Genomic DNA, 12,412 nt, shown 5'->3' with positions numbered 1-12,412 from the left:
ACACACACACACACACACACACACACACACACACACACACACACACACGCACGGCTGATCAACTTCTCTCTAAAATACCCCAGCTCCTCACACTCCTTGTCTTCCGTACCTCCACCACATCCTCCTCATCCCCTTACCTCCCTTTAAATCCTGCCTGCTCGCTGTTAGTCCTCCTGTTGTCCTCCTGCTCCAGTGTGTGTGTGTGTGTGTGTGTGTGTGTGTGTGTGTGTGTGTGTGTGTGTGTGTGTGTGTCCTTGTCAGGTCAAAAGCAACATGATCCAGCAAGAAAGGAAGGAAAGGAGTGAAACACCACTGGTCCCACCCAGACCAACTGAAGAGGTTCGCATGCAGACGGACACAACTGCCTCTCAGTGACATGTGGTCTGTGTGAGGCTACTCTGACTTCTCTGTCTGTCTCTGTTTTGTGTTGCAGGAGATGAAGAGGACGTCCAAATATGACAAAGTGAAACCAAGAGGGACGGAGGATAATCAGGTACAGTTTGCACCTTTCAGATCTACAAAATGATGTGTGGGTTGTGTGTATATTTCTGTTGTTCAGAGTCTTATTACAGTTAAAGATATCTGGATCTATAAGATATCGATAAGGTGTCACTTTTTTGGGGGGTTTCTGTTTTCGGAACAAATGTCTTTATTTGTCCTCGACAGGATAAAAAGGACGTGATCTCCAGACAGAAAAAAGAAAAGCCTGCAGAGACTCCTGTAGTTCCTGCCAGACCATTAGAAGAGGTACACTAAGACTTGTCAAGCTGATGTGTATCAGTGTGTATCGATGCTGGACTGCTAGGAAACTGTTCTGGTTTGATTACAGGAGATGAACAGAGCACCGACTCGTGGTCTGCAAAAGCAGAAGAACAACCATCAGGTATTGACGTGTACACACAGTACAAGAGTTAGACTGTGATATAGGGTTTGCTCATACACTGGGCTGTTTGATAATGTAGAATATCAGTTATTGGCAATGCTGGAGGTCATTCCCTGACCATGGATTCATTTTATCTAAAAGAGATGCTAATGCTAAAATACATTTAAAGGTGCCATATAACATTTATGTTGTCAACAAGGAAACGATTGTGTGTCTTTGATGTCTAACAAAAGGACTGAGTGCATTTCCTTCTACATGAAACATTTTCTAATCTGATTTTTGAAATATTGTGAAGTCACTATTGTAAACATCCTTATTTTCCAGCGAGCACTCTTCCTCTTTAACTTCTTTTTCTGGTGCATTTTTACATTTTGGCCACAACCAACAGTCAATTTGTGGAATAGCGTGAAACCAACAGCATGATGTCAAATTACCATGCCTGTGTTTATGTGCGTCCTCATGTGGATGAAACAAAGTAGGGAGGCACTCATAAAAGAACTGCTCACAGTGCTACATGTAGTCAAAACTTAACAGGGAACCTTTAAGTTTATTTAAAGGCAAAATGGGTTATTTGATCCAGTATTTTTGGATGAAATATTAGCTGTTAATCACTTACGTACAATATTATCACTGCAGTAAGTGCACTTAAAAGCCGTTATCAGGCAAAACTTTCAGTGCATTTTTGAAGAACGCAATTTCAAATCAATCATTAAAATCGGATTCAGTCAAATCAGTTATTGAATAAGTGATTTACTCTGCTGCAGAAGAAGTCCGATGACGAGGGACTCAAACAAGATGAAGCTGCTGAATCCAAAGAGGGAGACGAGGTGAACCCTCCTGAGAGCAAAACAGTGAGTTTCTTCATCACAGGATTCCCCAGTAACCCTCAGAGTCATCCTCAACCTCAGAGCGTTTCCTTTCACACTGTAACACAGTCACATGAAGGCTGTTTGCATACTGATTTGTGATATTAAGCAACACAATGATTGTTATATAAAATCTGATAGATGTACTTGAATAGAATGAATTTTTCTTTGTCAGTGTCTGAGTCATCTATGTCTGGTTTGAACTTAAATCTGCTGCAGGTGAAAAACAAACACAGAGTGTATCTGTAGAGCCAGGAACTAGGAAAAATGAGTTCCTGGCTCTACAGATACACTTATCTGTTCTTTCATGCCAGCGTCATGCAAATGTCTTTGGCACCCACGGGCTAATGTCAGTGTGAGGTTTAAGAAAAGCTCATGTTTAATATTAGTCACATGAGATTTTTTTTTCTCTTTTCGTTAGCTTAAAGGTTGTCGAGTTCATCTTATTACACTTTCTGACAGTATCATATATTCTGGATTATTCTGCAGCTCTTCATTAAAGATGTATTAGGTTTACACCGAGGGAAATATTAAAACCCAAGAAGGGAAGAGCCCATTAAATTTTGGGGCAGATTGGTATTATTTACTATAAATTTTATTTTATTTTATTTTTTTTTTCTGGTGTGTGTTGTTTGACATTGGCGGAAGTCTGCTCTCTCTGAGTGCCCTTCTTGTTCAGATATAGGTCACCAGCGGCTGTAATGAAATGTAGTTCTTCCAGTTATTGCTTCTCATTTCACCTAAAACATCTGTCACTGTGCCATTTTCTTTACAGACCAAGGTGAAAAAACACAAGCACCATAACCCCTTCATGCCACGTGCTGCAGCCAAGGTACACAACATTTGTGGTTGACATTTATTTAGTTTGCGCCTTCATCAATGGAGCTTATGTTTAAATCATCACCTTCTCATTTTTTTTGAGTTCATATGCAACTTTGTGTTACTATTTACTTAATTGTTACGCTGACACTTTATTATAGCTTACCTGTTTATGGTTTGTTTTAGGCAGCATCTGATGATGAACAGCTGAAAGACGAAGATGAATCTTCATCCAAAGAGGAAAACAAAGATGAGGAGGACAAGGATAAAAGAGAGGAGGTAATTTAACTTAATTCCTTCAGCTTAATTTTTGGCTTGTTGATTAACAGTTTTTAGTTTGATTATGATATTAACAGTCATCAGGAACATTTTACTGAAATTACGGCTGAAGGAACATTTGAGAGTTTGACCTGTATCCTCCCTGGAGTAACTGTAACTGTAATCCTGTTTTTTTTCTTTTTCTTTTTCTTTTTAGACGAAAGTCAAGAAACCTAAGCGGCACAATCCCTTCATGCCACGGGTCAAGGTAGCATTCACACATGTGACACGTACAAAACGTGCTTCCTCTCATGTCTGCTACACCTGTTTGTATTAACGCTGCCAAAATGTCCTCTAACACACCAAACAGTCGCAGTCATGTTCAAGGGTAGTGCTGCACTTTGGGCTCACTGAGCAGGTGATGTAATTGGAGTCACATCTCTGGAACACTATATCCTGGTAAAAATGAACAGGTGGATCTGTATCAGTGTGAAACCTTTTCAGCAGACAGTGTGTTTCTGCATGTTACTGAACTGGACAAACTGGAATTCGGAGTTCACTGATACAGACCTATGTCATACTGCATTTTACTGCCATGAGGTCATAAACAACTGATCCGCCCATTTCAGGCATTCAGTTATTTTGTCTTGTTACAAGTTACTCTTGCCTAGTAACATTCACGTATCTCTTTCAAACAGCACAAGTCTGAATTGATGGTAGTCAGAGTAACAGTGGAGAGAAATGTGTGTTATGTTCCCCTCTCTAAGATCAGTTATTCATTTATTATCTCAATAATCAACTGTTATGCAATGCATGAGATCAATATCAAAAACAAAAAAGTGACAAAAAAGAGTGAAAGGAGAAAGGAAAAATGCTATTAAACCTAAAGATAAGTAGCAGGAACATGAAATAAATTTGTAAAGTGTCGCTCCACCACAGCTCCAGAACAGCTTCAGTGCTGCTTATCATAAATTCATGGATGAACAACTTACTTCCAAAAATATTTTGACGGTGATGGTGGTGGAGAGCGCTGTCTGTCCCATACTGTAGGTGTTCGGTCTGAACATCATTTTCATACTGATCCAATCAGCAATTAGCCTTTGTGATCTGTATGGAAGCCTCTGTATCCATTTTGTTTCTCCACTGTTGTTATCTCTCTTGCTGCTAACTTATAATAATAATATGTAGTAATATGTAATAATAATATGAAGTCTTGCCATGTTACTTTGACAAAGTTAGTTACAGTAGCACAGCAGAAATCCCAAACATATATATTACCTTTACGAGCAAAGCATTGAGCTAGTTACCTCGCTGCTCATTTGAACAACCTGGAAGATGAAAAAAAAAGAAGTTACTGTGCCATTGATATTTTGTCCAGTTTTCCTTTTTTGGCTTTGCATCAAATTCTTAATGGATTTGTAACTGTCTGGATTGGAACCAGTATCAGCACAAATACAAATTGATATTGAAAGTGCTGTAACTGTGTGTGTGTGTGTGTGTGTGTGTGTGTGTGTGTGTGTGTGTGTGTGTGTGTGTGTGTGTGTGTGTTTTCATTTCTTTCAGGGCAAAGTTATACAGAGGCATACACAGGACGAAGCTGAGGGCAACAACGCAGAGGTAGAGAAAATAAAACGCTCATCAGTTGTTTTTTCTCTGACACAGACACTGTGTTTGATGTTGCTTGTCTTTCTTACTTCCCTTATTCCAGTCAACTCTCACATGCATACACACACGGAGCTTCAAACTAAAAGCAACTTCTAACCTTTTCCCACCCAGTCTGTGTCAGTATATCTGTCCACTGGAATGACATGTTGCAGTCTCACTCATAATGGTTCAGGATAACAAAAGGTGTGTTTCAGCCACCCGGCGCCTTCCCTCATCCTCCCTGAAAACAACCCCTTTCTTGCAGTTATTTACAGTTTGTCTCCAGGGCGTCCACTCAGCTCCCAACAGAGACTATTATAGCCAACGTGTTTTGTTGCTCCACTGTTGACATGAAACCCACCCCCACACCTTAACACGGTGTTTGTGCAGTGCAGGTCCTCAGCATGAAAGCTGAGACGAGATTAGATGGCAATGTGTCCAGACTCGTTCCTCTGCTTCCTTTTTCAATGTGACCATGGAAGATTTTGGCTCTTTGTACTTCTGCAAAAAAAAAAACAGTCAGTATATTCAGAATCCTTTTTAACAACACTTCCTCCTCTTACTCTTAAGCACATACAGTATAAAAAGTGAAACTGAGCATATGTGATTCTTCAGTAAGATACGTTTCTCTGCCTTCAGTGTCACTGCCATACACTTCCTCCACACTGCAGAACCAGAGATTTTGTCTGAACACAGGAATAAAAAATACTGGTATTCATATATGATTTTTAAGCTGTATTATTTCTATTGTTTCAGAATGAAGGTGGAAACAGGTCCTTGTTTGACCAGCTTGAGGACTTCCGTATTGATCCAGTGCAGCCTGAAGATGATCAGGTTGGTCTCTGAAACAAAATGTGTCACCAAGTTTAGATTCAAGTACAGTCTGATGTGTCATTATTAACCATAAACATGAAAACCCACACAAATCCAACGGCCTCTTTCAGGATGTGGATCTTATGGAGTGGTGGAACACAGTGGAGCGTGAGTTACACATAAAATGTTTTTCATTCTGTTTAGCTTCCTTTGGGTTTTGTTCTCAGTGCCAAATTTTTAGTTTCTTCTATAATCACTTGCTCCACATTTCAAAGTGTGGGCCACTAAATTCACATTAAGAGAAATCTTAATATTGGACAGTAGTGTGTGTGGAGTAGTGACCAAATACTTTTGGCCAAGTATTGTATTTAACATGATGAGAATGCTAACAATTACATTTACTTCCTCAGCTTGGGAAGACACGCCTCAAGATGATGAAATGACAGATAAAGAAGAGGCCAAGTAAGTGAAGTTTCAAATAGGTCTTCATAGATCTCACTTGCATCTCTTCTTTGGTCTCTTAAGTGCCAGCACTTTTTTTTTCTCTTACTTCTAGTGGTATTGAGCCATGCTGATATTTTCAGTTTTATCTACCAAAGTTTTGAGGTATCTGCATCTAAAATGTCTTCCCCAATAGAAGGGAGGAGAAAATAATTTCATTTGTGCGGCTCAGAACACTGAAAAATTGCATTTACAGAAACAAGAATCAGAAATAATTCGCACAATCCACACAACATTTTTTTCCTAGGGACACTTTCTTCACTAGAGAGTAGCTGTCTCATGGCATTGTGTCAAGAAAGACGCATTGCTGGTTTTCAAATGAAATTGTTCAGTGTTTCGCACAACAGAGAACAACGTATAAACTTCCATTGCTTTGCAGAGGAAGCTGGATATATCAAAACTTGGGTAAATAAAAGCACTATTATCTGGCATGGCTAGATACACTCGTGGTAGTGTCATTTTTATACAGTGACCTAACTCTGTGTGATTACTTCTAACTTTCTCTTTTCAGGGCATTTGCTTTGACGGCTGAAAAGGTGCAGAAGGGAATCCGCGTCTTCAACAAACTGTTCTCAGAGCGCGCTGAGAGCCTCTGGCAGCACGTCATCGACCTCAACGGCATTGCCGACGCCCTGGACAAGTTCAACAAGAACACGAAGATCGCTCAAATCACCGGTGGTTCCACCAGCGCCATTGGGGGTGTTGCCACCATCGCTGGCCTCGCTCTGGCCCCGGTCACCCTGGGTACCTCTTTGATTGTGACGGCGGTGGGATTGGGCGTAGCCGCGGCAGGCGGTCTGACATCAGCTGGCGCTGGAATCTCCAACCAGGTCAACAACTCAATGGACCGCAAGAAGGTGGAGAAGATCGTGGAGGACTACCAGGAGAAGATAGTGGATTTGAACAAGTGCCTGAAATTCATCAAGCAGGGTATCGAAAACCTGCGCAAATTTGACCTGCTCAAGATGAAAAAACATGCTTATAATCGTGACTTCCCAGCGCTCACTAGTAGTTTCTATGAGGATGGTGCCATGGCGGGAAAAGCGATCCTCATCAACGCCAATGAGATCATGCGTGTGGTTCAGATCGCCAATGTGGCCGGCAGCACAGCGGCCAGAGCGGTCCAGATTGCCAGTATGGCCACAGGTGTGCTCACCGGACTCTTCGTAGGTATGGACATCTACTTTGTGGCTAAAGACTCCAAGGAACTGAAGAAAGGGGCCAAGTCAGAGTTCGCTGCCAAAATCAGGGAGGTGGCAACGCAACTGCACGACGGTCTGGTTGAGCTCAACAGCATACGAGAGGAGCTGCAGTCCACCACACCAGAGGGCAACAAAGACAAAGATACAGCTGATTTGGACAATGACAAGAAAGAGAAAGAAGATCAATATGAGAGTTCAGATGAAGATGAAATCGACCGCATTAAAAAAGCCATCAAAAAGGACATTGAGAACAGAGAATATGTTTGACTGTAAAAAAAACAGTCCCCGGTGCAAAAAGTTTTTGACTCAAACTACAATCAGATGTATTCTGAATGTCCATAGAGGAGACGTCACTACATACAGCTTTCTAAAGCCTCTGGCTTTCTCTTTTAGGGAACTGACTGCTTGAAATCTGATCAGCATTAACACTACAGGGAGGAACTGGAGTTTTGTGGTAGATAAAGTATCATATCTGTTGCTCAGGCGGGTGTGCCAATGCGTGAAATTGCCATGTTTTTTTTTTGTTGTTTTTTTTGTTTTTTTAGAAAGTGGGATTGAAGGATTTAAATAAATCATGAATTAGTATAGTACTGTTTTAGATTAATTAAAGAAATATGTGCAAAGTGTTTTCTAGACTTAACCATTTAGATTTTAAAGTGTTGCTTAGTTTTGTCAATGTTTATTGGTTCATATTGAAACACTGGGGCTTTTACTGACCAGTTGTAGAGATTGTGTATACTCCTAGGGACAAGTGCCTTTATTATTTATAATGCCTTAGAAATACACTGATGCAGCGTAGCAGGGTCTGATTCCTTGAGTTGTTATTTGGGTGTCAGGGCTGCAGTGAGACCATTTCCCGACATCATATGGGTTGCATCAACTGTTCATTAGTCAATCACTGATTTCGAGTGCTAAGTCCTTCCTTAGTTCTTGCTAGCTACAAGCGAGTGCAAAGCTAGTGATTCGCTAAATTGGGTTGTACCATTAAAACTTAGAGAGTGAGGGTGCCCCAGTGGCTCACATGGTAGAGCGCGTACCATGAAGGCTTAGTCCTAACTGCGGGGGGGCCGGGTTCAAATCTGACACGCAGCCGTTTGCTGCATGTCATTCGTGGTACATTGTGTTTACGTTATTATTAAACAGCATTTTGATCAAGTGTGAAGTCAGATATATCCTATATATATCGATATAGATCCTATATTCTACATTACTTCTGAAACTTTTCAGTCTAAACACGGTCATATTAGGAACTTTGTTCTGTTAGCTAGGCAACAGTAACACCTGCAGCCACTTGGTGTGAGGGTTTACTTGCAACTAATCCATACATGGGGGCAGTGTGTTTTAATTTAGTCATGTTCATGACACCTTTAAAGAAACCAGCCAGTACTGACTCAACCTGTCCTGAAAAACAACCATGTCCTTTTTATTAGAGCAAGCTCCAACGATGAATGATTAATGAACTTCATATTTATTTTTCTGTCTTATTCTGGGTTGAACTGGTTATTCGGTGACACTTTTTTATGTGCAATAATACAGTAGAACTTCATGTGTAAGAAATGTAAAATGTAAAAATTGTCATTAAAAAGTCTGAGAAACACTTGGTCAATCTGTGCATTTTGTTAAGTCTATGGAAGTCAAAAAACTATTTATTTCCTTTTACCGATTCCTGAGAACTTACTGAGTTGGTATTTGTTCAGTTAAGATAAACTTGTTTGACAGAGTGTCCTTCAGCACTGTTTACTTTTCCTCAGATTTTTATGATGAATGTAGATGGAAGTATGCCCGCTGCAAATGTCTCAGCATTTCTGTCGCCCTTTAATTTTTGGCACATTCACTTTTAACCTTTTATCTGCACAGCAACAGAACACTAGATCAACCTATAGGTTTCAAAGGCCAGATAAACAAGATAACAGTCAATGTTTTGTCACAATTTATATCCTGTTTTTGGTGGTTTACCTTTTAGGAAATCCTCAGTTTTATTTAGGCACCAAGACAGAAACTCTCCACTGATAATGATAAATAAGACAACATACATCGTGCCAGGTTCCTGAATGGTTCTGCCCATACAAATGTCTTTCAATAACAAGAACAGTATCACTGTCTCCTCCAAATCTGGTTAAATCTCAGAGTCCTCATAACTGCAACATTCGCAAATATGAAGGAATAAGGGCACACAAGCCTTCAAAATAAATCCACAGTCTGGCCTCCGGACTTGATTTAACTTAAAAACAAAAAACCTTTCTTAGAAAAATAACTGATCATAACTAGCATCATGTGTTTTCTGTTATCTATAAGGAGATATATTGATATAACGTTGATTTGGTGAAAGCATGAATAGATTCCAAAAGATTTTCATTTCAATAAATGATATATAAGGGATTTAGTATTTTCTTTCGTGGCAGTGTGAAGATGCCTTGGTTTGAAAAAATATTTTGATTTACATGTTGAGAGATGATCATTTCAGAAAATATAATTGAACAACGAAATTAACAAAATTAAATTGAAAAAAAAAATGTCAGAAAATGTGAAATAATCAGAAAATATTAGAGTTTGAAGTAAAAAATCTAAAGTGGTGGATTGACCTGTGTACCTGCTGTGATATTATCGACACACCTTCAGCTGCCACCAGTGATTTTCCGCTACTCATTGATAAAATGTCACTCTCATGCAGTTCTGTCAAGATGACTGCTGCTTTTTTTATTGTCTATTTCTGGAACACCTCCCACCTTATGTTTGGCTTTTCTTTACATGTTGTTGACCTCTTGTGAAACTGATGAGTCAGAGTCACACAGGCTGGGAACCAGAGGCCGGGATGCGCTTTCCTTCACTCCCACTGACACAGGTAGAGCTTGAAACTGGCCACGCCCCACTCCCAGGTGACTCCACCGCCACCGCAGAGCCAGACAGAGCACAAAGGTATCAGATCTTGCATCCTCTCCAACTGCAAAGACCAGGTGAGATATTGGACTTTTGATCGTTGGAACAATTAAATGATGGACATTTGATGACCAAGTGCGTCGGGATGTCTCCTTGTTATGTTGAAGATCATTTCAGAGTGAGGATTTGTGGCACAGGAGCTCTCAGGGCGTGTTTTGGTTTGTTTAAGATGCTTTGTTCGACGTTGCCTTTGGGTGGTGTCGGAAATATTTTGATTACCTACCGTGGAAGTAAATATACTTGTGAAACTTGACAGACAGGTAGAGTGCACATGAATTATTGAGATGTAAAGGTGAAGAGGGTGGAAGCTGCATGCTCACAGTGACGTGCATATTGTTGTTTTGCATTTCATGCAGGTTAAATAAATTATATTGCATATTTTTATTTCCAACTTCTATTTAAGCACATTTTTTGGTGTTTTTTCTTATTTTGTTTTGAACACTTTGTCTTTAAAATCACTTTGCAAATGCTTCTCGCTGATGCAGTGCTCCTGTGGTGTTTGAAAAATCTCCAAATTAAACAGATGTTGACATTATAGATGTCAAAATTTATTGATGCTGGTGCTAATTTGATAATAGTGTTTTAGTGGTAAAACCAGAGTGATATTTTTTGTTTTGCTATCTGACTTTGATGACTACTACATTTTTCTCAAACATCTGGTTTCATATCAGAATTTTATGTAGGCCCAACTTATAAAATACAGTATATCACTGTTTTGATAAAACCATAAACCATTTTTATGGTGTCTTAACAAAAACTGCATGCAAGAACTTAATCTAAACAGAATTACTATCTGCCCAACAATAAAATAAGGAAATAGTTTTATTCATTGATCTGACAAATATATATACATAGTAAAATAAATATATAATATAAATAATATATATGTAGATATTGTATGAAAAATATCTAAAATAAATCAAGCATATGCCTATGTATTAAAATAAAAGTTTTCTTAAAAAGTAGAATAAAGGCACTTGTGAAATACAAATAATGGTGCAAAGCATTAATGAAAGTGTTGGGTAAATCTTATTACTTTCAATTAGAAATTACAGGCAATGGCAAATATAAATAAATCAAAACATAAGCAAACAAGAATTTGACTAAGCATTCAGTGGCAACTTTCAGGACTTCAGCTTCACTTCAGGACTCATTCAAGTGAAGTGTTAAAATAAGTATTCAATTTTATCCTCATCAAGTAATGGAAGTAAGTAATTTTGTAGTAATATGTTATTTATCATTGTTTGGTCAAATTTATTTATTGGACAAAAATATACATGGTTTATTTACAAACTACATTTGTAGTCTGAATGTAAAATGTAAAATGGTAAATTTGTAAGTATTATAAATGTGCAGCTGACATATGGGAAAATCTCATTTTTATACCACTTAGATGTAAATACATCCAACACAAATTGTTCTGTAGCCTATATAACAAAAACAACACAAAAGCACTGCAGAGTGAGATGACCTCAGAGCTGGGATATCTGAGGTTTTGAGGAGCTCTTGAACGCATCATGGGTGCAGATGTTGTGTGGGTGTGGTGAAGTTAAAAAACTCTTGGGAATGTGTTATCTGTGAAAGAGCCGCTAGTTCACGTAGCTCTGGTGTTATTTGGTAAAAAACTGAATGTTTAATATCTTCAATGTCTTCAAACCCTCGGTAGGTGAAAGCGCTCAGTCTGACATGAAAGTGAGTTAGTGTTTGTGTCTTCAGGGGCGTTTGTAATTTGTAATTCACCGTCCATATTTTGGCTTTGACTTGTTTTCAGCACACTCCGGGCTACAAGTTTAGGAACAGTGTATTGTGGCACTTCTCCAAATGTCTCATGTTGTAACCAAAGTCTGTAACTTCAGACTTTTATCTACTGTGGTGACACTTGGTTTGACAGTCACAGGAGAAGTTGAAGGCTAGGTTAGCTATCGTGAACAGATATGTTAAAAATTATTGTTGCTACTTATACAGTTTTGAAGTCCTTGAGAATCACCATTTTTGTGCTTCACTATACTCATTATACTCACTTTTCATTGTGCTGCACAGCTACTGCTGGTAATAGTTTCTTTACAGATAAAGACTTTGCAAACAGAACATCATATGGTGACTTGCTAGTAAGTACTTGTGTTGCCAGGTCTGTCCTGCTGCTGATTCTGCAGTACCTCTGTGTGCTCTTTAATGCAGTATTTCATCGTTTTTGCATTGCTGAATTAAGAGCTGCAACTTTTTGTCGATTGAAAGAACATTTTTTCGTTGTTAGAAACAAGTTTAAGTCATTTTTCAAACGAAGATACCAAACATTTGAAGGTTCTGGGTTCTCAATTTTGAGAATTTGCTGTTTTTCACAGTGAATTGAATAATTTTGGGTTGTTGGTTGATACAATAAAAAAATATGTGGCAAAACTTTACCAGAACCCCAAATAATGTGTTGTGCTGTCTAACCAATTGTCCAGAAGTCAAAGATATTCAGTGTACTATAATAGAGGACTAGGAAA

The 12,412-nt window shown here is 38.9% G+C and overlaps 2 protein-coding genes across 4 annotated transcripts in view; both read left to right on the top strand.

Moving 5' to 3' along the window:
* The window catches only part of apol1 (apolipoprotein L, 1), a 17,692-nt gene extending 9,109 nt beyond the window's left edge, over nucleotides 1-8,583 (top strand). For all 3 annotated transcript variants that reach the window (XM_087178820.1, XM_023424428.2, XM_023424427.2), the window contains 13 exons: nucleotides 262-339; nucleotides 434-493; nucleotides 667-747; nucleotides 830-883; nucleotides 1,648-1,734; nucleotides 2,525-2,581; nucleotides 2,755-2,847; nucleotides 3,044-3,094; nucleotides 4,390-4,443; nucleotides 5,227-5,304; nucleotides 5,415-5,451; nucleotides 5,694-5,745; nucleotides 6,296-8,583. In XM_087178820.1, coding sequence (XP_087034946.1) covers nucleotides 262-339; nucleotides 434-493; nucleotides 667-747; nucleotides 830-883; nucleotides 1,648-1,734; nucleotides 2,525-2,581; nucleotides 2,755-2,847; nucleotides 3,044-3,094; nucleotides 4,390-4,443; nucleotides 5,227-5,304; nucleotides 5,415-5,451; nucleotides 5,694-5,745; nucleotides 6,296-7,253 — 1,740 coding nt within the window. In that variant the 3' untranslated portion in view covers nucleotides 7,254-8,583. The remainder of the gene's footprint in view (nucleotides 1-261; nucleotides 340-433; nucleotides 494-666; nucleotides 748-829; nucleotides 884-1,647; nucleotides 1,735-2,524; nucleotides 2,582-2,754; nucleotides 2,848-3,043; nucleotides 3,095-4,389; nucleotides 4,444-5,226; nucleotides 5,305-5,414; nucleotides 5,452-5,693; nucleotides 5,746-6,295) is intronic.
* Nucleotides 8,584-9,883: 1,300 nt separating this feature from the next.
* The window catches only part of LOC111668427 (uncharacterized), a 28,078-nt gene continuing 25,549 nt past the window's right edge, over nucleotides 9,884-12,412 (top strand). The window contains 1 exon segment of the mRNA XM_087178813.1: nucleotides 9,884-9,940. The gene's annotated coding sequence lies outside the window, so the exon portion shown is untranslated.

Source organism: Seriola lalandi, unplaced genomic scaffold (genome assembly GCF_002814215.2).
Source record: "Seriola lalandi dorsalis isolate HSWRI2012SDOR001 ecotype SW California unplaced genomic scaffold, Sedor1 jcf7180002054736, whole genome shotgun sequence".
NCBI classification, from domain to species: Eukaryota; Metazoa; Chordata; class Actinopteri; order Carangiformes; family Carangidae; genus Seriola; species Seriola lalandi.
This window is presented reverse-complemented; position numbering and strand designations above follow the sequence as displayed.